Source organism: Archocentrus centrarchus, chromosome 17 (genome assembly GCF_007364275.1).
Source record: "Archocentrus centrarchus isolate MPI-CPG fArcCen1 chromosome 17, fArcCen1, whole genome shotgun sequence".
In the NCBI taxonomy this organism is placed as follows: Eukaryota; Metazoa; Chordata; class Actinopteri; order Cichliformes; family Cichlidae; genus Archocentrus; species Archocentrus centrarchus.
The window spans coordinates 27,193,154-27,219,155 of NC_044362.1; the positions used below are offsets into that span (position 1 = coordinate 27,193,154).

The 26,002-nt window shown below is 42.8% G+C and overlaps 2 protein-coding genes across 2 annotated transcripts in view; both read right to left on the minus strand.

The window, feature by feature from the left end:
* Positions 1–8,011: 8,011 nt before the first annotated feature.
* LOC115795304 (leukotriene B4 receptor 1-like) lies at positions 8,012–16,361 on the minus strand. The gene is made up of 5 exons (XM_030751122.1): positions 16,242–16,361; positions 13,034–13,619; positions 11,649–11,849; positions 11,486–11,529; positions 8,012–8,528 (listed from the first exon to the last, which is right to left on the minus strand). Exons 2-5 carry the CDS (start codon positions 13,598–13,600, stop codon positions 8,276–8,278), a joined length of 1,065 nt encoding a protein of 354 aa, XP_030606982.1. The 5' UTR covers positions 13,601–13,619; positions 16,242–16,361; the 3' UTR covers positions 8,012–8,275.
* Positions 16,362–21,856: 5,495 nt separating this feature from the next.
* Positions 21,857–26,002, minus strand: part of LOC115796099 (leukotriene B4 receptor 1-like) — an 11,809-nt gene continuing 7,663 nt past the window's right edge. The window contains exon 5 of the mRNA XM_030752349.1: positions 21,857–23,174. Within this exon, the coding sequence (XP_030608209.1) occupies positions 22,895–23,174 (280 nt within the window). The 3' untranslated portion in view covers positions 21,857–22,894. The remainder of the gene's footprint in view (positions 23,175–26,002) is intronic.

Here is a 26,002-nt window from a genome sequence, read left to right on the forward strand (position 1 = left end):
ATAGTAGTCCATGGAGGGCCAAGGTCAAAACTGAAAACAAAAACATAAGGCCCAAACAAAAAACAGCACGAGGCCAGAAAAATAGTTCATAATGTCTAGATGGCCGCCCAGGCCAAGTGGCAGAACTCACAGGCCAGGAAACAGATGAGTCATCAGGAGGCCGACCGCACTCCCAGCGATGGCGACGATGGATGAACTCAGACGGCCGGCCGAGTGGCATGTGACGGAGCCGGATGGCCTCAGGCGGGCGGCGAAGAGACGAAACAGGAGCCCCAGCAGACCTGGACTCTCCTGAGCCCAGGGCAGTCGAGGACTCGGAGCACTCAGAAGACCCAGGACACTCGGAAGGCTCGGACTGAGCGGAGAACCCCAACGGCTCGGACTGAGCGGAGAACCCCAACGGCTCGGACTGAGCGGAGAACCCCAACGGCTCGGACTGTGGTTCAGGACTCCCTGGCTGCCGTGCAGGGCGTGCGGCCGTCTCCTCCGACGACTGGGGCTGCTTAGCAGATTGATCGGGGAAGTCCGAAGATGGAAGTGAAGGCAGATGAAGTGCCGGTGCAGGCTGAGGCGGAGCAGAGGCCTGAGGTGCAGGCTGAGGCGGAGCAGAGGCCCGAGGTGCAGGCTGAGGCGGAGTGGCTGTAGTCCTGGACAGCAGGGCCTTCTGTGTGGGTAGCTCAAAGGCAGGGTTAGGCAGGGGTGACTGTAGGGTAGCTAAGGGGACCTGAGGGACAGAGGGGACCTGAGCTGACACTGAGGAAACTGCGGAAGCGGAGGCTGAGGGAGCCAAAGGGACCGAAACACACACTATGGAACCTGGATGAGCTACAGGGGCTGACCGAGTACGAGGGAAAGCTGCTGGGGCTGGCTGAGACGGCTGGGAGTGAGCTGGTGCTACAGCTGGCTGAGACGGCTGGGAGTGAGCTGACTGTGACCCTGCTGCAGCTACAGCTAACTGCAACTGGGACCATGTGGAACGTAGCTGAGGCTTAGGGCCTGGTGCTGCTGCAGGCGACACGGAAGACTGCTGTGAGGACTTGGACCTGGCTGCCCCCACCCGCGGAACAGGAACGGGTGCAGAGGTCGCTGGAGCTAAAGGGCGGACAGAGGGAGCAGAGGGAGCTAAGGGGCGGACAGAGGGAGCAGAGGGAGCTAAGGGGCGGACAGAGGGAGCAGAGGGAGCTAAGGGGCGGACAGAGGGAGCTAAAGGGCGGACAGAGGGAGCAGAGGGAGCTAAGGGGCGGACAGAGGGAGCAGAGGGAGCTAAGGGGCGGACAGAGGGAGCAGAGGGAGCTAAGGGGCGGACAGAGGGAGCAGAGGGAGCTAAGGGGCGGACAGAGGGAGCAGAGGGAGCTAAGGGGGCTGGAGCAGGGTGAGCAGAGGGAGCTAAGGGGGCTGGAGCAGGGTGAGCAGAGGGACCTAAGGGAGCTGGAGCAGGGTGAGCAGAGGGACCTAAGGGAGCTGAAGCTGACTGAGAGCGAGGGGGATCCAGAGCTAAGTGGACAGAGGGAGCTGGAGCTGGGTGGACAGAGGGAGCTGGGTCAGAAGGAGCTGTCAAGGCTGGTGTGGGCATAAAGGAGCGTGGTCGTGGCTTGGGGGCTGCTGCAGCTAGCAGCTGTGACGGCTGAAGAGGAGGCTCTGAAGCTGGTGGCTGTGACTGCTGAACCAAAACTGCCCCCACCCGAGGAACATGAACGGGTGCAGAAGCGGGCCTGTCCTTGGCAGCTTCCACCCGCGGAAACAAAACGGGTGCGGGTACAGAATATCTCTCAGGGAGACTGCTCACAGTCTTGTCACTGGCCAGTTCATTAAGAACATTGTCAGCCACAGTCTTCATGCCTCGAGTCTTACCATGAAATGTTGGTGCATCCACCGACTGCACAATGTCCATAACAAAGTCCTTAACCATGGCAGGCAATGAGTCCAAAAGCCACGGAAAACTCGATACCAAGCCATGTAAACTGTGTGAAATGGCTCTTATTCCCTTCCTTAGGCAGTCTTTGCCATTCTTCACATAGTTCATACATATAGTCCAAAATGTCCTGCAACATCTCATTGTCCGAATTATCAGTCTTAGAATATGAAATGTCTTTATCTCTAGCTGGCACTGAAGCTGAAGTGGAGAGACCAGTGTTTACTGCCTGTTTGGAAAACTCATTTTCCTTAGTGGCCACTTTATTAGGAACAGCGACAGTAAACTCAGTCTTTGAATAAGGCAAAACAGCAGAGTTACTCACAAAGAGCCCGGTGCCGCCACACACGGGCGAGTGAGCAGAATCGTCCTGATGCTGCACAGACCGCACAGTGACGCCGAGCTGGTGCTGTGCAGTGCTTACGGGTGCGGCAGGCAAAGGCTGCCGATTCCCTCGTCGAGAGCCATGCTTCTTTCTCCCAGAAGCGAGCGGAGGCTGCAAGGGCAAGCCAGGGCTTCCACCTAATCTTCTCATCCCGGTAATACTCCATTACTGCTTGACGCTCCTGTAGATCGCTGTCCGCGAGGTCCATTTCTGGGTTCGGGTCCTACTGTCACGGCTGTGTGCGGGCAAGGCAGGGAGGACCCCAGTGCAGGACACGGCGAGAGCAGGTTCGGAGGGAGGTTTATTTGATAACTCAAACAATTACAAAACAGAAAACTCAAAAGCAGACACTAGGAACTCGAAGACAAAACACACAGGCAAAAACTGACGAGGACCCAAACAAGGAACAGAGGGAAAACAAAGGGCTTAAATATACAGAAGGGGATTAGGGCAAGTGGAAACAGCAGGGGACGACAGGTGAACCAAATGAACCTAATGACAAGGGGAAGCAAAACTAAACACAAAGCACAGGAAACAGACCGTCAAAATAAAACAGGAACTGAGTAAACATAACAGACGCAGACCTAACACTGAAAACTTAAGGGAACATACACAAAAACAAGGGAGACTAAACAGCATACTCAAAACAATATATAAGAAACACAACCTGAAAAATACAACAAAAGAAAGCTACACAAAAGAAAACTCAAAACGCTGGGCCACCGGCCCAGGATCATGACAACTGCTTACAAAACAAAGCTCCTGTATACATTATTTGAGCAAAATCTGAGCGAAGTATAAAGGACACAATACATAGTTTTAGAGTGATGTCGCACAGCTGACACTCTGCTGTTACCACAGTGCTACAGCTCGAAGTAATGCACAAGTGCAAACTTCCTACTGCTCAAAGGATACTTCATTATTGGCTGCAGTGTGAACATTAGCTGACAGGTAGCTGAAAACCTTATGTTACATAACCTTTCCAAGCTACTTTAAAAATGTGTATTTTAAGATATACATACCTATTAAGATGGTCAGAAACCTGCCCTTTGACGCTGAGTTCAATCTCTAAACCCCACTGCAAATGACCCCCTCCTCTCCTTGTTCTTGTCATCGATCGGTGTGCTGTGGCTTTTGTTTTTCTATTCTTTCTTTTCAGGGGGTTGGCAGGCTGTTTTCTCCTCTGTTTGGCAGGGCTGGAGGCTGTCGTTCGGAGCCTCTACACACCTGTAGTGAGTTAATTCATCACAATGGTATTTAAGGGTTTGCTCTGGCCTCCTGTCCTTGCCAGAGTGTCTGCGAATGTCCGGGGTAAAGTGTTCCTAGTCAAGCTTCTAACAGCAGTAGTTTCTTTAGGACTCTCGTATGTTTTTGTGTTGGAGTTGTTGGGGCTGGAGATTTTGTGCTTACCTGTGGAGATTTGTTCATCATTTCATCTCTGCAGAAACCATCTTGCTTCTTACCCTGCCTGCCCTCCTGAAATAAGCATCACATCGACCCAGCCATCTGCCTCTCCCTCTGGACTTTGTCATACTGCTCCCCACGTAAGACTCGCCCTCCGGTACCTCCCTACGTACATTCATGTAATGCTTATGCCAGTTCATAACGCATCTCTCCCTCTCCCTCCGTCTAGACCGGCCCCTCGGCGTTTACGCTGCCTCCTGCAGCTTGCTAGGATTTGGAATACAGCTTCAAGAAAACCTCAGCGAGCCATCCCCTGGTTTATTGTATTTTTGCTTGTTATAATAAATTGCTTATCTCAATATAGCCCTGCCTCTGTCCATGTCTGCCCTTGGGTTCACCTTCGCTGTGCTCCCGGTTGTGACAGTTCTATTGCTCTATTATTAATAGTGGAAGTGCGTCTTTCGTGTGCTTGCAGATGTCGCATTGAGCGGATGGGCCTGTTGCTGTGACATTTAATCCTGCAGATGGAATTTTGTTCATTCAGTCTGTCACAGTACTAGATGCACAGGAGGAAGCACTTTCCAGTGAGGTAGACTTCACCAGATTGGCTTTTTAAAGAATAAGTCTTCCTTTTGCTGTTTTTGCTCTGTATATTTTCTGTTTACATTTTAGCAGCACAGTTGTGAGCCTTTTTTATAGAGAGAAAAAAATCTATTTATTTGAGGAGCATTATTATTTAAATATGCCAATAGTTGATTTTTAAGCAATTTCTCATGTACATCTACAGCTGAATGTTAATAAAAGTGCCTGTGTGACATTTGGGAGTTGTAGCTTTGAATCAAAAGTGCCTTTTTGTTTATACTTTTTGGGAAGAAAAAATATTGAGATATATATATGTATATCACCATTCAGCTAAAAAATACTTTTGGTCTATATTGTCCAGCCCTATCTTGGTCCTCTTTGCTTATGTGGAATCTATGAAACGGCTTTTCTACGTCACACATCCCAACAATTGGGTGCTTCCGAAAAAGAGACAGCACTCCATTCAGTCTGTTGGTAAGGTCAGGTCCGGTGAGAAGATGGTCATTCAAGGCAGTGCCTTCATACTTTGCAGTGCAATCAAAAACCACTCTGATCTTTTTTGGCTTTCTGGGGTGATAGACCCCCCGATGTGGGATATACCACCCATTGCCTGTCTCTGGTTCGTTGTGAGCCTCCTCTGCTTCACCATCCTTTAAGACACCTTCCATGAAGTTCACATAGTCATTCTTTAACTTGAGATCTCTGTCAACTTTCCGTTTCAAGTGCTTCAGTCTAACTAAGGCAAGCTTCTTGTTCTCTGGGACGTGTTTTGAAGGGCAGAGGCATCTCAAGGTGGTTATATTTACTCTGCTGGATTCTTCCTTGTAGGATCTGGAGAAACTGGCTGTCTTCCTGAGATATAGTCTTTTCTCCTGGGTTGGTGTCTGCAAAATCAGGTTCAAGTTCTGTAATCACAGCCACTGGTGTCACAGTAGGGAACTCGTTGACGCATATGCAACTTGCACAGCCCTGTCATATCCTTGGAATTTACACTCTGGGGCACACTCCCCATGATGTGCCAACCTCGGTCTGTCTTTGCGGCAAAAGGCTCACTGTCACCTCCTGTGATGACATGACGTGGTCCTAGTACTCTGGAGCAGTTGTAGCCGATCAACAGTCCTACCCCACAATCCATCGGTGGGGACATTTCATGGGCTATGGCTGTAAGGTGATTCCACTTGTTAGCAATTTCACAGGTTGGAATGTGTGCTCGTTCAAGTGGAATTAAATCTCTAGAACAGGCAGGAGGTAAACTGATGGTGGTCTCTGATGAATATCCTTGGACTTTAAGCCCACTGACTCTCAGGCTTTCTATGATTGAGTCCTTTCCCATCATGGTAGAGAGCTTGAGTTTCAAAGGCTCTCCTGCTACTTGCAGCCTTTTGCACACATCTTGGTCAACAAATGTTTACTACTCTGAGTATCCAATAAAGCATAAGCCAGAGTCTCAGGACTAGTGGTACTTGATGATGAGATCCATACTGGGACTATTCACATTGCATGATAGTGCAGAAGTATTTCCTTCTGTGCTCTGAATTCTTTCCATAGGAGGCTTCTCTACACGTGGACGTGTTGGATATTTTTATCACTCTGATATTGGTATTTTACTGCCATTACTCTGTATCATTTATTAGTACCTCTATTACTCACACACACTAGATTAATGGTCACCTATTGTGTATTTAAGCCCTCAGTTTCCTTTGTTCTTTGTCGCGTCGTAATCAGTGTTCCCGTGCTGTGTGTGTGTGTGTCCCTGCGCCCTGGTTTTGTAATTAGTTCTGGCACCTGTCCAGCTCCAGTATAACTGAATTTTGGTTTCTCCTGTTGTCACAATAAATCCACCGTTTTGTTCTAACCTTTGTCCGAGTCTGCATTCTGGGGTCCTATCCTGCCTGCCGCACACACTCAAGTCATGACACTTCTTGCAGGATAGTGGCCAGGTCACGACGTGATGCTGGTGGAGGAAAACGTTTCCTGACTCGCTCCTCCAAAACACCCCAAAGTGGCTCAATATTAGATGTGGTGACTGTGCAGGCCATGGGAGATGTTCAACTTCATTTTCATGTTCATCAAACCAATCTTTCACCAGTCTTGCTGTGTGTATTGGTGTATTGTCATCCTGATACACGGCACCACCTTCAGGATACAATGTTTGAACCACTGGATGCACATGGTCCTCCAGAATGGTTCGGTGGTCCTTGGCAGTGACACGCCCATCTAGCACAAGTATTGGGCCAAGGGAATGCCATGATATGGCAGCCCAAACCATCACTGATCCACCCCCATGCTTCACTCTGGGCATGCAACAGTCTGGGTGGTACGCTTCTTTGGGGCTTGTCCACACCGTAACTCTCCCGGATGTGGGGAAAACAGTAAAGGTGGACTCATCAGAGAACAATACATGTTTCACATTGTCCACAGCCCAAGATTTGCGGTCCTTGCACCATTGAAACCGACGTTTGGCATTGGCATGAGTGACCAAAGGTTTGGCTATAGCAGCCTGGCTGTGTATATTGACCCTGTGGAGCTCCCGACGGACAGCTTTGGTGGAAACAGGAGAGCTGAGGTGCACATTTAATTCTGCCGTGATTTGGGCAGCTGTGGTTTTATGTTTTTTGGATACAATCCGGATTAGCACCCGAACATCCCTTTCAGACAGCTTCCTCTTGCGTCCACAGTTAATCCTGTTGGATGTGGTTCGTCCTTGTTGGTGGTACGCTGACATTACCCTGGGTACCGTGGCTCTTGATACATCACAAAGACTTGCTGTCTTGGTCACAGATGCGCCAGCAAGACGTGCACCAACAATTTGTCCTCTTTTGAACTCTGGTATGTCACCCATAATGTTGTGTGCATTGCAATATTTTGAGCAAAACTGTGCTCTTACCCTGCTAATTGAACCTTCACACTCTGCTCTTACTGGTGCAATGTGCAATTAATGAAGATTGGCCACCAGGCTGGTCCAATTTAGCCATGAAACCTCCCACACTAAAATGACAGGTGTTTCAGTTTCATTGTCCAACCCCTGTATATGGCCAATATGAAGCTTAAGTTGCTGGGAACTGTGTGTCCCGAAGTAGGGGTTTGATGTCCCACCTGATTTAATTTAAAGAAGTTTTGAAACATTTTCTGAAGCCAAGTATATTTGTATAGCAAACATCAGTCTTCATTTACATCATTTTTATTCAAAAAGTCAATAAACCTAAAAATTTGTAAGAAAATAAGAGAAATGCATTCTCATTGAGAGAAATGGACAAATAGATGAAATGGTGGAACATGTACACTGAGCTTTCATAATCAGTGCTCGATATAGCGAACTGGATGTATTTTGTACAGAACATGTGCAATACATTGGAGTCCAGCTCCAGACATTTCAAAGGTTAAAAAAAAATAGCTACACAGCAAATACTTTAAGAGTGAATTTCAATTAATATCAGAATGTCCTTGTAAGTGGATATAAGCATTTTTTCAAAACTATTTATGAAGAATTAAATCCTGTGTGGGCATTCATAAGTGGAGGTACAAATAGATAAAAAAAAATCACAATAACAAAAAAGTTTCAATAAAATGTCTCTTAAGGGAACTATAGCTGCTCACAAACACTGTACTGATGAACAATTACAAAAGTCACATCAACTGTGAACCTATCAAGTACAGTATGTCCTAACCAGTTTATTCAATCAGTGTCTTTGCATTAAGGAATGAAAACTTTTTGGATGTGCCATATATAAAGTTATTACAGTTTTTATTCAGTCTTTTAAAAGTTTATTTACAATCCTGATATACTGTACAGATTTTCAGGTGCATGCAGGCAAAAGTAAACTGCTGGTGCCTGACTTTTATTTAAATACTATTATCACATTCTAACTAAAAACAAATACTGATGGTGCTGATTGTTTGTACTGTAGCATCGACTTAAAGCTTTGCATAGTTTTAAATGCTCTCATTTATGTACACAGTCTGTTCAGTGAATGAAGTCAACACGCATGTTGTTAAGTAGAAGCCACTGTGTAGTTTGCAAAATTAACTTTACTATTTCCCAGTTCGTCTTTAGTTGCGAACCGGCCAGGTTTGGTTTCTGTTTGATCTGATGATGTTCCCTCAAAGAGCTTAGCCATGAAGGCAAAGCCATTCTCCTTGATGTACGATTTCCCAGCAAAGGTGTAGAGGACTGGGTTGGCACAGCTGCTGATGAAGGCCAAAGCTGAGGTCACTGGGCGGCTGGTTTGAGCGAACTTGTCCAAACTGCAGAGAAAAAGTTTAAAAGTGGAATTTTTGACATTAATCGTGACCTTTTCTAAAATAAGTACCATTACAACCTTGCATTATTGTGTTTATTTGTGGACTTTTAATTGTAAAAATATAATTCTTACAGCAAGTTTTCATTTAGTCCACGGGCAGGTAATTAATTTTACCAAGGGACAACAGGAGAAACTGGGACTGTTGTGGAGGGCCAGATTAGTAAGCTGAACTTAGTTGTTCTCAATATTAATTTTATCTCTTTATAAACTCTACCATACCATACCAGCATCATGAATGAAGCTCAGGAAACTGCATGGATTTGTCACTGCAGTGTATGTATTCAGCTGGTGTTGCAGAAAGTGTATAAATGTTGTTATTCTAATTTGCTGCCAGGTCTCTTTGACACTACTGGAATTTCTGCTGCTAGAACACAGAACACACACCAAAAATACCTGTTCAATAAAAATATTTTCATTTTGATCTGCTGACACGCTAAAGCTGTGGGACAATAACCCTTATTTTTAAATGGAGTTAATGACATTTTAGGGTTGCCACAGTGGATCAGCCTCCATCTCACCCTATTTCGAGTATCCTCTTCTGTCACACCAACCCTCTGCATGTCTTCCTTCTCTACATCAATCTTCTCTGTGATCTTCCTCTTTTTCTCTTGCTTGGCAGCTCATCCTTTGCCCAATATATCCACCATCCCTCCTCTGCATATGTCCTAACCATCTCAGCCTTCCCTCTCTGACTTTGTCTCCAAACTGCTTGACCTGAGCTGTCCCTCTGATGTACTCATTTCTAATCTTGTCCATTCTAGTCACTCCCAATGAAAATCTTCAACTCTGCCACCTCCAGTGCTGCCTCCTATCTTTTTTGTCAGTGCCACCATCTCTAAACCATGCATCACAGCAGGTCTCACTTCCATCTTGTAAACCTTCCCTATCACCCCAACATTCATCTCTACTCATGCCACAGCTTCTTTGTTGCCCTTCTTGACACCAGGCCATCCTCCAAAACTCTTCCTCTCAATGTAAGTGCAGATGCACTCACACCTGCCTGCTGCCATTCCTGAGCAAGTTCAGCACTGGTGGTGCCCCAATCCCACAGCTGAATCACCTTTAGGAGACAGTCCTGGCACTTGCTGGATTTTCCTGGGTGCCCTGAAGTCTTCTTCATAGCAATTGAACATTTCTCCTTGAAGTTCTTGATCATCCAATGGACGTGTTTCCTTGCAGGTAACCATAGTTAACAGAGGATGAATTTCAAGGATGATTTCAAACACCACCGTCCTTTTAAAGCATCTAGTCTGCTATTTTTTAACTGAGTATGAAAGAGTGATCTTTAGCCTCGTCCTCATCAAACCTCTCACCTGTATTAACAAGAAGAAATAATGTTAGCGGGTCCTTTAGTGGCAGGGCTAAAATGCTGTGAAAATGAGGCTTTTGGGGATTAGGTTCATCTTCATGGCAAATTAACTACAATTTATCTGATCACTCTTCATAACTACCTTAGTGTCCAGTCTGACATACAATTCACTATAAACCTTTGCCATCTCTCCCTTTGCTGTGCACCTAGCATCAGTAATCTTGTGCTGATTCTCCCGTCTACTTTCTTCATCTCCCTTACTATCCCATTTTTTTTCTTTGCTATCCTCTTCCTTTGAATACTTTCCTGTACTTCTTCATGCCGCCACCACCTTCTTGTCCTCTCCCACTGTCCAGAGGATATACCAAACACCTTCTTGGCAGTTGCTCTCAGCACTACATCTGTACTTTCCCAGTCATTTGGAAACACTTCTCTACCATCCAGAGTCTGTCTCATTGAGCTCCTGAGAGCGACCCATTCTTTCACAAATGTTTGTAGAAGCAGTCTGCATGCCTAGGTGCTTGGTTTTATACACCTGTGCCCATGGAAGGGATTGGAATACCTGAATTCAATGATCTGGTTGGGTGAGTGAATACTTAAGTCAATACAGTGTACCTCTGAGGATTGATTGTGCCTTTCTGGATGTGGAAGCTTCAAGTTTCGTTAGCACTGATGCACCCTATACCATCAAAGATCTAGTCTTTTTAAAGTGAACAGTGATAACAAGAATTTAAATTTCAATGAGTCTGACCAAAGAACAGTTTTTCATTTTGCCTCCATTTTAAATGACCTTTGGTCCAGATAAGATGGCAGTATTTATGGATCATATTTGCATATTCTTCTTTGCATGACAAAACTTTAACCTGCATTTTTGGGTGGCATATTGAACTGTGTTAACAGAGAGATTTATGGAAGTCTTCCTGAACCTTCCTTAATGCAGTGGTGACTGAGGGCCCAAAGGTCATGGGCATCCAATATCAATTTTTAGCACAGAGATTTCTCCAGATTCTGAATCTTTTGATGATATTATGTGCTGTAGATGATGAGATATTTAAAGTCACGGTTTTACACTGAGGAACATTATTATGAAATTGTTCGCTACCAACCTTTGAGAGACGTTGCTGTTATCAAATTCAAAATGAAGTAATAATTTTCATGAAGTAGAAAAACATCTTGGTTTAAATATTTGATATGTTTTCTATGTTCTATTGTCACTAAAATATGGATTTAAGAGATCTGCAAATCATTGTATTCTGCTGTTTACATTTTGCACAGAGTCGCAACTTTAATTAAATAACTTTTGGCCATTTTCAACCATTTTTAACCATTTTGGACTTAATTCAGTTTACTGGATGTTAAAAGTTTCATTTTGGTGTATGTCATTACATGCACAGAGACAGACTATCAATATCAGCCTAGAATTATAGAATATGGTTATTACCACACTTGTCACAATAAAAATAATCAAAAAATGAAAACATGCTTGCTTTCAGGAGATGCACCTAATGATTAGATTGTACTTCAGTAACTCATAATCAGCAGCATGTTTATGAAAATGAATAAAATAATGGTGAAAATCTTTTGTTACATACCTCGCTTTCATGGGTGAATTCCATGAGTTCCACTTAGCTGCCACCTTGGGTGGGGGGGAAAATAACCCACTCAGTATTCACTCAGAAGCTCAAGAATCGATCTAGAACTGAATTGTTGATTTGATTTGACTTGAATAATGGTAGAGAACATGCTCTCACACACCTGCATCATGTTGACGACATGATACGGCAGCCAGAACAGGCCGAAGGTGATGACGACAGCCAGGATGAGTTTCTCGCTGCGGACCTTTCGTTGGAACTTGGTCTCTCTCAGGCGTTTCAGGATGAGAACATAGCTGATTATAATGATTGTGTAAGGAATAATGAATCCTGCCACTGTCTCAAAGGCATACTGAAACCTCACCTGCACACAAGAGGATATAAGAAAAAAAAAATCTTCCTTAGAGATTAACTGATTTCTCCAAATAAGGCAAAACACATGAAGTAGAGCCAAAATGGTTAAATAGTTTAAATTGATTCAACAAACGAGAGGACAAAATGGAACATCTTCAAGACCTTAAGACAAGTCATGTTTATGTCTATGATCAGAAAGGCCCATTGTGCAAAATAAATTATTTTACTCTATATTTTTTGATGCTGCTACTTTTAAACTTTTAATTAAGAAGGAATTTTTTGTACAAAAGAATGTTTACATTGCTACTGTTATGATCTTCAATCACTATACAAGTTAAGATTGAGCTCAAGAGCCTGAAAAAAAAACAAAACATGCCCAGTGTTTTCTAAACCAATTTTCAATGCTGTATATGGTTCTGACTGAGGCTTGAGATTTAACTCAGTATTCCAGTATGTGACTATTCACTTCATTAATTTAAATCAGTCTGCCTTTCTGGCAGGAAAATTCCCATCCCTGACACAGAAAGTAATCAACAGTTGAAACAAGCAATAAAATAATTTTATGCTTTCAGTTCTGTGTTTAAGTTATTTTTTTAAAGTAATTTATACAAATTGCTACAAACTTTTGTAATGCTGAAGGTAGCTTTAATGTCAAAATATAAACTCTAATGACTTTAAATACAATAACAAACACACCTGCAACATTTCTGTCATCCTGGTTTCAAATGGGGGTTATTGATGCTGAGAGAAACCAAATTTTATCGGTCTACTTCTTCATAAAATCCTAATAAACTGTAGACAGATACCTGTAGTATTTTTTAATTTATTTTTTATTCAGCACTTTTGTGCCAATGAAACAGGAAACTTTATTTTAATGGCAGAACTCTGTTAGTCTGTTAGCTCTTCATCACCCTATCTTGAAACAATATAAAACTGACGTGAATCAGCAGGAGTGATATCAGCCGATGCAGATGTTCTGCCAAGTTATTGGTGCATCTTTATTATGAAAAGTCCATTTCAGCTTGGTGTTCTGTAGCTTTTGCTCAAAGCACATGATTGTGTTCAGTAGCTTACTCCCTATGTCATGGCCTCTCTGATCTGCAGATGCTTTTTGATGGCATTTTATAGATGAAAATTAATATTATTCTCAAAATATTCATATGAGTGGCAGACAGATAACACAAGTGTACTTACATGTTTAGGCAGGGTATGACTGGGAACACAGATGTATCTTTTATTGTTCACGTCTTCAGTTTCTTCTTTCACATTTCGAAACACCAGTGATGGGATGGGTATGACCATCACCAGCACCCACATGCCCATGATCACCCTCCTCACAACCTTCCTGGTGATCAGGTGGGACAGTGTGTGCGGAAACACCACAGCCACCAGCCTGTGCACGCTCATCAGCGTTATTAGAAAGATTGATGCGTACATGTTGGAGTTGCACAGGTAGAACAGGATTTTGCACATGGTGTTACCAAAGATCCATGTCTGCATGCCCAGGTAGATGATGAAAAAGATGGTGAGGGCCATGACGAACCCATCAGCACATGCCAGGTTGAGGATGAGTAGGGTGGTGACTGAGTGCCGCTGGATGCGAGTCAAGATGCTCCAGACAATGAAGAGATTTCCAGGGACACCCAAAAGGAAGACCAAGCTGAGGATGAGGGCACCAAAGGCTGTGGAATAGTCATTTTTCACAGGATCATCATCATCTCCAGGGTTTGGGGTAGTGCTTGGGTAACTCATGTTATCCATGATTGAAGAACTTTTGATCCTGAAGATAGGAGAACATGTTAAAACCTCAAACTCATTATCATCCATCCATCCATCCATCCATCCTCTTTTGCTTATCCAGTTCAGGGTCAGAGGGTGCCTGGAGCCAATCCCAGCCAGATGGATGCCGGCCAGATGATTACTATGAACCAAGGATCTTCTTGCTGTGAGGCAACAATGCTAACTACCATGCTGCCCTATTATTATTACTAGCAACAATAATAAGGTGTTTTGTTTTTTTTTGACAGGTAACCATCAGCTCTGTATTTCAACTGTCTGATACCTCGTAAAACTGGACCATAGCTGTTTTCCAAGCACAGATTCTGCCTGTCTCCAGCTTCATAATAAAAGGTTTTAATTATTTCATCAAACAGGAAACAAATACACATATGCATCTTCAACCAGTGATAACAGTTTTATATTAAAAAACAAACAACCCCCCCCCATCTTGTCATTACAGTTGTGCTCAGAAGTTTACATACACACATCATCTGTCATGGTCCTGGGCTGGTGGCCCAGTGTTTTGAGTTCCTTTTTGCGTAGCTTGTATTTTTCAGGTTGCGTTTCTCAGTGTTTCCTTTAGCTTAGATCCTCTGTTATGGTTAGGTGTTCTGTTATTTAGTTATTTGTTTGCTTTTCTAGTTTTCCTTTGTTCTGGTCTTCCCCGTGTTCCTGTGTGTTTTTGTCCCTGTGTTCTGAGCCTTTTCGTGTTTAGTCTCCCTTCCGGTGGTTTCTTGTGTGGTGTTTAGGTTCCCTGTGTTTTCTAGTTTATCGCAATACTTAATGGCAGTCAGTGTCAGCTGAGACTGATTAGCAACCCCGCCTGCTACTTTAATTGACTTGATGCTATACTCTGATTAAAAAGTGTTTCCAGTTTCTAGTTAATGGTGGTCCTGAGCCTCGGTGGTTCCTGGGTTGTTCCTGAACATCAAAACTAATTTCCTCTCATCTGAGGGTGAAAGTGTGGGTCTTCTTCCAGACCTTGCCAAAGTGGTGACACATCTGAATAACTTATACTTATGTACAGTTGTTTGAATTGATGATCTTGGAACCTGCAGTTATTTAGAAATGGCTCCAAGAGACCTTCCCAACTTGTGTAAATCTACAGTTCTCTTTCTTAGCTCTTCACTGAGTTCCTTGGTCTTGTCCATTTTTATGAGTATTGGTCAGTCCAAGGAGCGCTGTCAAACAAATCCTTTTTATGGCAAAGAAAAACTACCAATTGTAGTCGATCCTGATCACTAACGAGAAGATAATAGGCCTTGTCAAGTTAAAAGACATTGTAGAATTTCAGCAATACTTATTTAAGTGAGTGCATGTATATTTTTGACCCTGTGTAGATCAGAGAAAATTCAAAATAAATTCAAACTTGTGCACACAATTCTTGTTTTTTGAAGTTAGTAAAGATTTATGCTGTACAATCATTTCAACCTGGAAAAAGAACAGTTTAACAAAATCATCAAAACCCCAAAATTACCATGACACTCATGCCCATGAAAAGTGATGTTTCTATCACATCACCCTTCTGCATTAAAAAACAAATTCCCCTTAAGGCAACACAGTTTGCTTTGATGATTTGGGTCTTCCATTATATACTGCCAAAGTCTGTGATAATCAAGGTAGAGTAGTTCATAAATAACTATGAATGTGCTTTTTTTTAATGTATAAAAGAAGGATGTCTGCTACCCTGACACAGCCTCTAAAATATTTGCATCTGAGCTTGTAGTCAACGATTCAGCTCAAACTCAGAGGCAGCATGTTAAAACACGTCGAACACTGCGTCAAAGAACAGTATTTCAGTATTAAGACAGAAACAGTTTTTTTTTCTTTCCCCTCTTTGACTCATTTTGCACACTGTAGTAAAACCTTTGGTGCATCCATGCATTCACTGATCTTTGAAAAAAAAATTAAATATGAGTGAGATAGGGAAGATTCTGCTTCATTTTTCTAAGATTTTAGGTTCACTAACAGGCCATCATCATCATCATTATAAGAAAACAACATACGTCATAACCAAGTCCTAATTTCCTTTCTCTGGTACCACTAATTACTTTCCCCTGATGGCTTAACATGAAAGTCAACGGCTAAACAAAGTTAATTACCAACAGACGTAAATCACCAGCAAAAAAAATTAACATGATTATTTGTTATATTTGTTAGTCAGTGTAAGAAATAGACAAATCTGCTGATTGTTTGCATTCAGTAAGGGTTAGATATGATGCAAATGATTCAATAAGGTCTGTAAACAAGTGAAACTGACAAGCAGGGAATAGCACTCTAAACAAAATAAATGGTGTGATTTTCTTTTTTGTTTTCTTTCAAGCATTTATTTGGATACAAAATAAACCAGATAAAAACTGAACTGTCACACCCTCTAAAAAGTCTAAAAATCATTTAAGAATGGCACAAAATGCCATAATTAATATGGCATACTTTATATAGGATTCTATTGCATGTAATAGATTAGTAAAAAAAACATCTGGTATGTAAGAAATAATTGAGTTCAGAAGAGTAGATGATGATTTTAAACTGTTTAAGCTTTAAAATGAACTCATCTGACAAAACTGTCAAAAAGAAGTTCAAAAGAAAATGTGATAAATGATTGTTTTATAATATCACTCACCTTTTCACGATGTGTTATCTCTCAGTGATGTGCACCAGATTAGGATGTCCACTGCTTGACGGCGCTCTCTGTGTTTCTGTGAGCTCAGACCACAGCCTTGCATGCTGTAACATGCTGTGGTTGATGGGTGGGATGCAGAGGGGCGTGTCCTTCCTTAAAAACTTTGCTCTCACTTTTTCTGTTGAAAGCATTGTATTCATCTGCATTCATGATTGTCCTATGAAATGTTCTCAAGTATCTGTGCTAAAACAGAGTCTTTACTGTCATTTATTATAAACAAACATGCATTCTTTAGGAAAACGTGCCAGTGTGATGAACCAGAACACATTTTTATGTCCTGAGGCACTTTTCATTCTGAGTCAGTTGTTGCGTAATGAAAAGGACCTGAGGAGTAGAGATGATTCAAAACCTTGAACAAGTTCCCTGTGTCATTGATGCTGGGCACACAAGTGCAAACATGCATTTAGAGAATACACACACATCAGCAAAACTTGCCTGTTCATACAAGTCTCCGTCACTGACAGGAATGCTGATTTCCATATAAAGGTGAAGAGGAGAATTTGGAGAAACGAGAAGCTCAAGGACTGCGTAAATGTCTGTTTTTTTTTTTTTTTTCACCTGTATACATTCATAATGGATATGTTGTCCATGCATGTCCAGCTTTAGTGACATCATGTTTCTCTTAATCATCTGCACTGAGCAGCTGAAACAGAGAAGCCAAAATAAGCATTCAGAAAACTCACCACACACACACACACACACACACACACACACACACACACACACACACACACACACACACACACACACACACACACACACACACACACACACAAAGACTAATAAACACAATGTCATCCACTGGCCTCACATCACCGGTATCGATGCGTCAACCACAAGCAATAATGATTCAAGTGTTATGCAAGTCATATCAGGACATGCTTGCATCTGAATTCACGCAGGGCTCAGGTGTTGAGTTTATCCTGTTTGTGCTGTTTTTTTCTCATCCAGTTATTCCCACCACTAGAAAAAAAGCTAAGTTAATCCTCCCTATCTTTGCCACTCTCGCAAAAAAGTTTAACTTTACAGTTAAATAAAAGTTTAGAGACAAAGACCAAAAAAATAATTATTTGAAACTTCTGGGATATTGAACTGATCAGTTAAGCAGCAGAGCGGGTTGTTAATCAGTTTCAGCTGCTTTGGTGTTAATGAAACAGGTGCACTACAGGGGCAACAATGAGACAAAACAAAACAAAAAAACAGAAAAAACAAACAGAAAGAAGCAGAAATGGTTTTACAGGTGGAGGCCACTGACACCCCCCTCATCTTTTCTGGCTGTTTTTTCACTAGTTTTGCATTTGGCCAGGGTCAGTGTCCTGAAGCGATTCCTGGACTCTACAGAGTTTGCTCAGGTAGTCCAACTCCTCCAGTATGGCCCATCAATATGTACAATTGCCAGAAGGTTTGCTGTGTCTTCCAGCACAGTGTGAAGAGCATGGAGGAGATTACAGGAGACAGGCAGTTACTCTAGGAGAGCTGGAAAGGTCCTTAACCCATCAGCAGGACTGGTCTCTGTTCCTTTGTGCAAGGAGGAACAGGATGAGCACTGCCAGAGCCCTACAAAATGAACTCCAGCAGGCCACTGGTGTGAATGCCTCTGACCAAACAATCAGAAACAGACTTCATGAGGGTGCCCTGAGGGCACGACGTCCTCTAGTGGGCGCTGTCCTTGCTGCCTGGCACCGTTAAGGTGGATCACTGACTTCCTGATGAACAGGAAGCAGCGTGTGAGGCTGGGGAAGAATGTCTCGGACTCCCGGACCATCAGCACTGGCACTCCTCAGGGCTGTGTCCTCTCTCCTCTGCTCTTCTCCCTGTACACCAACTGCTGCACCTCTGACCACCAGTCTGTCAAGCTTATTAAGTTTGCAGATGACACAACTCTCATCGGACTCATCTTAGACGGGGACGAGTCTGCCTACAGGATGGAGGTCGAACGTCTGGTGTCCTGGTGCAGCCACAATAACCTGGTGCTGAACGTCCAGAAGACAGTGGAGATTATAGTGGACTTTAGGAAGCACACAGCCCCTCTACCCTCCATCATCCTGACTGGCACCCCCATCACCACAGTGGACTCATTTCACTTCCTGGGAACTACCATCACCCAGGACCTCAAGTGGGAGCCCACCATCACCTCTGTCGTCAAAAAGGCCCAGCAGAGGATGTACTTCCTGTGGCAGTTGAAGAAATTCAACTTGCCAGTAAGGACCATGGTGCAGTTCTATACTGCCATCATCGAGTACATATTAATGGACTATAGTTTACATTCTTTTAGCTTTACAGTCACTTTATTATGTCAATTTAGCATTCATCTGGTTTCTGCTTTGCACTAAATGATTATGACTTATCGTAATTATTCTCTGCACTGTATATTTTGTAATATTGTGTTATAGTTATAGTTTTCTAATATCTCTGTATATTTGTAATTTGTATATTTGTAATATTGTGTTATAGTTTTTATACTTATTTGTTTTTATGTAAGCACGAAGTACCACAGCAATTTCCTAATGCTGTGAACCTGTTCACCCATATGGCAATAAAACCTTCTGATTCTGATTCTGAGCCCAATTCAGAATCAGAATTGGTCTGTATTTGGAAGTAACACAGGATCTTAGCTCTGTTATTCTCAACCACCCTTGGGGGCACATCCCATTTTGATCTCAGGACTTCCAGGTCATATTCGGCACAGATGTTCCTGTATACTATGCCAGCCACTTAGTTATGGCATTCCATGTTATGCTTGCTGTTATGTTGGACTGTCTCAGGAGCATCTCTGCACAGCCTGCACCTAGGGTCTTGCCTTGTGTGGTAGGTGCCAGCTTCTATTGATCTTTTGCTCAGAGCTTGTTCCTGTGCTGCCATGATTAGTGCCTCTGTGCTGTCAGTCAGTCCAACTTTGTCCAGTTATTGGTAGGATTTTTCTATATCAGCCACTTCTTCTATCTGCTGGTGGTACATGCCGTGCAGAGGCCTGCCCTTCCATGATGGTTCCTGTTCTTCCTCCTGTTCTTTCTCGGGTTTCTGCTGCCTGAGATACTCACTAAGCACCTGATCCTTTGTGGCCATCTTCCTGATGTATTCATGGATGTTTGTTGTTTCATCTAGGATAGTGGTACTGACACTCACTAGTCCATGGCCTCCTTCCTTCCTCTTGGGGCAACATTGACTTTTTGAAATTGGACAGATGGGCTGTGCCAGCACCAGATGTATACTTATCAAACATAAACATAAAAAAGTCATTACAGTGTTAATATTTACATTTACATTTACTAGTGCATCTGGTCAAGTCTGGTGTTAGTTTTGTTGTAGCAGTTCTCAGAATCCTCGACATTAGTCATAATTGTGATATGATTTGATTTGGGCAATTCTGTACCAATCTTCAGTGGGCCGGAATAAAAAGCCCAATGGGCCAGGTGTGGCCCATGGGCCGTAGTTTGCCCACCACTGGTGTACAGTCTCAGGGTGCTGGATTTGGGGTGAAACCCTCCATGCATGGTAAGGAGCTTTCTTGTCTTGACGTCAGTGGCTTCTATTTCCTCCTTTGGCCAGCTTATTATTGCAGCAGGGTATCTGACATCTGGCAGGGCGTAGGTGTTGATTGCCTGGATCTTGTTCTTCCCATTCAGCTCTGGCAGAGGACCCGAGCTTGGCGCGGGATAAAAAAGACCGCCCTCATGGCGAGTGGGGAATTTACTTTTTTGATTGCTTCCATGATTACAAAGATGAAAGTCGTGGTGTGAAAGTTTACAATTCAGTCTGATATGAGGGCACTTTGTGGCTTTCAAATGTGTCATGTTTTCATGTCAACAAAAAATGAAAATCATTTTCAATTCATAAACACTGGTTTTTAATAGCTCACATTTGTTATAGCAACTTTCATGATCATGGTTAACAGTTTTCTGTATGTTCAAAACATGTCACATGTATCTGTGATTATTCCAAAGGATCATGTACTTTTTAACCATGTTAGTAAGCTCCTTTAAACTACCAAAGAAAAAAAGTGACTCATGATGTACTTTTTCAGAAAGCAAGGCATATCAGACCTCCTCCTCTTTTCCTCTTCTAGCTCCTCCATGTTATCAACCTGCCTGCATGGCCACAGCGCCAGCTGCTGCTGACTTTGTGTTTGTATGTGTGTGTCACATGGATAATTTAGTTTAATCTCACAATTTACCTCTTTCAGAAGCACTGTTGCCTTGCATTACTGAGCAAGGCAGGTCTTCTTTCTCTGCTTTCATGTTTTTATTGGAGGTGGGCAAATACATGTGTTGTAAATATTGTGTTTCCTATGTCACTCCTGAAACCGACTACAGAAAAAAAAAAAGCTGCACTACAATTTCCATGATAGTCAGGTATGCGCTGTGCACAATTAAATCACGTACCAACTGCCAATAAAATGTTGGCAATGTGCTTTCAGACAGGACTCAATGTGTGGAAAGCAGTGGCAAAGCCAGAGGATCTTTGAATGTGGTCATATTCCTTATATCTATCTATCTATACTTATTAAACAATGAACAATGCAAACAGAACTGGTAAATGTTAAAATAAATAATAACACATTTAAACAGATTCATCAGTTAACACAAGAATATCTGCAAGACTGCTGGGACAAGCATATGGATGCTACTGACCACATGAATGCAAAGATATGTTTAGCTGCCACAGCAGCTCCCATCAAACACACGTTAAAAGGTCTTACAATAAACTAATAAACATCAAAGGGGCCTAACAACTGAATAAAACTATTATTACTCACAGCTGGATTGTAAATGCTCAGAAGCAAATGTCCAGTGCATGTAAGCATCTTAATCACTTGTTACATTTGCTGCTGCAGATTGAAGTGCAGCCACTCATGTGATTGTAATGAACTCCTTTGCCACAAGCTGCCACTGCTGAGCTTTCCAACAAAGTGATCATCTCATCTGACCGCTGACATCAATAAGATATTTTCACCCAGAGAACTGACGCTCACTGGATATTTTCCCTTTATTTGGGCCAGTCTCAGTAAACCCTGGAGATGGTTGTGTGGGAAATTTGAGCAGATCAGCAATTTCTGAAATACGGCCAGTGAGCGTATATTTGAAATTTTGTTTTGCTATTTTGACAGACAGCTTGTTCATATATTTTAAACTGCATATACATATCCTTACAGATCCCAAAATGAGTATAACATGTATTATGTAGATAGAAATTATTTGCTTGAATAATGATGGTTTTCTCATGTTGGGCTCAGAGCACAACCCCTTTTTAACTTAAATGCATCTCTGCAACACATTACAGACATCTTGTACGTATCTATAGATGCTCGTTCTTGTATTAATTATAGAGATTTTTACTTTTATATTTGTTAAAAAAAAAAAAAAAAAAAAAAAAAAAAAGGCTCACATTTAAGTTTTCTGTAACCTAATATTTAAGATGCAGTTTTAAGTTAAGCTTTAAGCCAAGTATATTTGTATTGTAAACAGTAAACATCAGTCTTCATTGTCATTTTTATTTACCAAATAGAAATAAACCAAAGAAATTAGTTCTCACAGAGAAACAAACAGATGAAATTGGGGAGTGTGCACTGAACTTTCATGCAAGTTTTCAAAATTATAATCAGTGCTCAGTGTAGTCACTGGACACAATTTCTGCAAAACATGCACAACACATCAAAGTCCAGCTCCAGACATTTAAACAAAAAGCTACACAGCAAATACTTTAAGCATTTAAGTGCATATAAGCATTTTAAAACAAAAATTTAAGAAGAATGATTTCCTATCTGGGCATTCATAAGTGGAGGTACAAATAGGTATTAAAAAAAAAAATCACAACAAAACAGTTTCAATGAAATGTCATTAATGAAGGAATCCGTAGCAGCTCACAATCACTGTATTGATGAGAAATTACAAAAGTCACATCAGCTGTAAACTCATCCCCTTTTTATTAAATCTTTAAAAAATTATTTACAATCCTGATATACTGTGCAGATACACAGGTGCATGCAGGCAAAAGGTAAACTGCTTGTGCCTGACTTCCACTTAAACTCTGTTATCACATTGGTGCTGATTGTCTGTAGTCTCAAATGTTAAATCTGCATCTTCCCACCCCTCTTTCCTACACCTTTCCCAGGGCGGCAGTTGGATGGTGGTTCAGGGGTCAGGCTGACTGCATCCTGGGGTTCCTGCTGGCCCTGGGGGGCATCCATTCACCCCACTTCAGAGGGTGGACTGATGTGGATGAGTGTGCATCTTTGTGCCTTTGTCCCCTGTCACTGGCCGGTGCTGGGATGCCCGGCCTCTGGGGCATCGGCTCCCTGTTGCTCTGGCCTCTTGTTCTTATCTTTTTTCCTATTTTCTCCTCCTTTTTCTTTTTTCTTTCTTGCTTTTTTCCCTGACTGTCAGCTCTGGCATTGCCATAATACACTTATGTGAACAATAACATAAATGATGTAGAGAATTTATAGAGCTCATCTTGGAAAAGCAAATGTGTTTGGCACGACAGTGCATTCAGATAATTCTGATTGCAAAAACTGCCAGACAAGACGGGCAAAAAATAAATAAATAAATAAAAAAACATCTTCCATTTAAAGCTTTACACAATTTTAAATGCTCTCAGTTATGTACACAGTCTGCATTTGGTGGCATAGATGCCAGTGGGTGGTTGGTGAAATCAGCTTTATTTTTTCCCAGTTCATCTCTAGTTGTGGACCGGCTATTCTTGATTCCTGTTTGGTCTGAATATGTTCCCTCAAACACCTTAGCCATGAAGGCAATGCCGTTCTTTCTGATGTAGGATTTCCCGGCAAAGGTGTAGAGGATCGGGTTGGCACAGCTGCTGATTAAGGCCAGAGACGAGGTCACTGCACGGCTGTTGTCAGAGATATCATGCAGTCTGCAGGGAAAAAAAATTCTTAAAATTGGAGTTTTGACGTTGGTGATCTCCACCCTTTTTATATGAAGTACCATCATAGCTTTGTCAGACTGACTCAAGTAACCCTTCATTAACATCAATACATTTGTGTGCCTTATGTGTAAACCTTATTTGTAAAAGGGGAATTCTTATAGTAAATCTTCATCTAGGTCAGAGGCAGGCAATTAATTCATTAACATGAAAAACTGGAACTGTTGTAGAGGGGCACACCAATAAGCTGAACTCAATTCTGCTCAACATTTATTTCATCGCTTTATAAACTTTATAATCTGTAGCTTACAACATCATCAATGAAGTCCTGGGAGCTGTGACTGGCATTGTCACTGGAATGTACATGTATTCAGTTGGTTATGTAGAAAGTGTATAAATGTTGTTGTGCTTGATTTTAATTTAGTGCCAGTCTCTTTGACACTGCTGGAATTGCTGCTACTAGAACACAGAACACACACCAAGAATTCCTGTTCAATAAAATTAATTTCATTTTGATCTGCTGACAGGCTAAAGCTGTAGCACAGTAACCTTTAATGTTTAAATATAATGTTTAAATTTTCTGAGAGCTAAGGTGTGGCTGTGGCGTTAGAAAAACAGGGGCGGCACAGATGCAGCACATGCTGCATCAATATAATTAACTCAAATGGAAATGTTTGTTTAATGACCCGGGCTTTGCTTTTCTGCAATATTATTCTCGTCTTGTTTGTGACAGTAATCATTTTGGTTTTTATATTCTTTATAGATTTTTAATCACTATTTTGTCATCATTTGAGAACATCTCTGATTGGAGTAAGTAGCACTCATATGTCTGTGTAGATTCTCAGTCATCCAGGTCATAGTAGTCTCTGGAGCTTGAAAAAAGGCGACTGGACTTCTTTTTGTTTCTTGAAGACGTTTCACCTCTCATCCGAGAGGCTTCTTCAGTTCTCAACCAAATGGCGGAGACACCCAGGTATTTGAACCCCTGTGGGCGTAGTCCCCTGGAGGTGGTTATGACCCTCTATTGTTCATGTGCGTAAACACATGTGCACAGGTTGAAGGGAGGCGTGGGTCATTCCAAACACAAGATCAGCAACGTAGTGTATGCTGTCCAGTGCAGTGAAGAGTGCTTGGACCTCTACATTGGAGAAACCAAACAGCCTCTTCACAAATGAATGGCACAACATAGAAGAGCCACCTCGACAGGACAAGACTCAGCTGTACATCTGCATCTGAAGGAGAAAGGGCACTCTTTTGAGGATGCCAATGTTCACATTTTGGACAGGGAAGACAGATGGTTTGAAAGAGGAGTGAAAGAAGCCATCTATGTCCACTGTGAACAACCATCATTGAACAGAGGAGGTGGATTACGTCACCAACTTTCCCCCGCTTACAGTGCTGTCCTGAGCTCTCTTCCCAGACGTCTCAACCCCCATTCACACCTTTGTTCCAGTGACCTCAATAGGCCACATGAAACAATGGAGCGGAGTCCTAAATTGGTTTCAACTGAAACCACTGTTTGAAATGACCCACGCCTCCCTTTACACTTGGGCACATGTGTTTACGCACATGAACAATAGAGGGTCATAACCACCTCCAGGGGACTACACCCACAGGGTCTCTCCACCATTTGGTTGAGAACTGAAGAAGCCTTTTGGATGAGAGGTGAAACGTCTTCAAGAAACAAAACGAAGTCCAGTCACCTTTTTTCAAGCTCCAGAGACTAGCACTCATAAGATTCACCTTGTGCAGAAGAAGAGTTGCATGATGTGTGAAACGCCCTTTTTTATGTGAGCGCTCAACAAACCTGTGTCTCAGAGATCCCAGGGGCTATATTATCTGGGGGCTTTTGCCCCCTAGTAGGGTCTTCCAAGGCAAATTGGTCCTCAGTGGGGGCCATACCAAGAGCCATTCAGAGGAAACTTATGAGAGGAAGCTCAAGGGAATAGTTTACCCTGCCTGGAATAGGGTTACTGTGGCCCCACCATGGAGTCAGGCCTGGGGAGGGTGCTCGAAGTAGAGTGCCTGTGGATGAGAGGCTTGTTTCCCTACACCTTCGGGCCAGGGAACAGGGCCTGACAGCCGTTTGCGCTTATGCGCCAAACGATAGTTCAGAGTACCCAGCCTTCCTGGAGTCACTGAGCAGGGTGCTCAAGGGCACTCCATCCAGTGACTCCATTGTCTTACAGGAAGATTTCAATGCTCATGTGGGCGACAGCAGTGAGGTCTAGAGGGGCGTGATTAGGAGGAACTGACCTGAAGCCAAGTGGTGTTCTGTTATTGGACGTCTGTGTAAACTACAGTTTGTCCATAATGAACACCATGTTTGAACATAAGGATTCTCATAAGTGCACGTGGCACCAGAACACCCTAGCCCACAGGTCGATGATCGATTTTGTAATCGTATCATCAGATCTGCAACTGTATGTTCTAGACACTCGAGTGAAGAGAGGAGCCGAGCTGTCAACCACCCGGTGGTGAGTTGGATCAGGTGGCAGGAGAGGATACTGGATAGACCTGGCACACCTAAATGTATAGTGAGGGTGTGCTGGGAACACCTGGCAGAGGCCCCATTCTGTGAGATCTTCAACTTCCACCTCCAGCAGAACTTCAACAGCATTCCAAGGAAGGCTGAGGACATTGAATCTGGTCCATTCAATCCCTGTACAACTGCAGTCAGACCTTGGTCCATATTGCCGGCAATTAACCAAACTCAATTCCTGTGGGTGTGGGACTTCGTCAGGGCTGCCCTTTCTCACAGATTCTGTTAATTTCTATGGACAGAATTTCTAGGCGTAGCCAAGTAGCACAAGGCTTCT

What these genes read in the sequence shown, in the direction of transcription:
- LOC115795304 (XM_030751122.1), bottom strand. Translation starts at nt 13,600, where the DNA reads ATGGATAACATGAGTTACCCAAGCACTACCCCAAACCCTGGAGATGAT. An exon ending in GTCATACCCTGCCTAAACAT is followed by an intron (nt 11,850 to 13,033) that starts GTAAGTACACTT and finishes TCTTGTGTGCAG; the next exon opens with GTGAGGTTTCAGTATGCCTT. An exon ending in AATTCACCCATGAAAGCGAG is followed by an intron (nt 8,529 to 11,485) that starts GTATGTAACAAA and finishes TTTTCTCTGCAG; the next exon opens with TTTGGACAAGTTCGCTCAAA.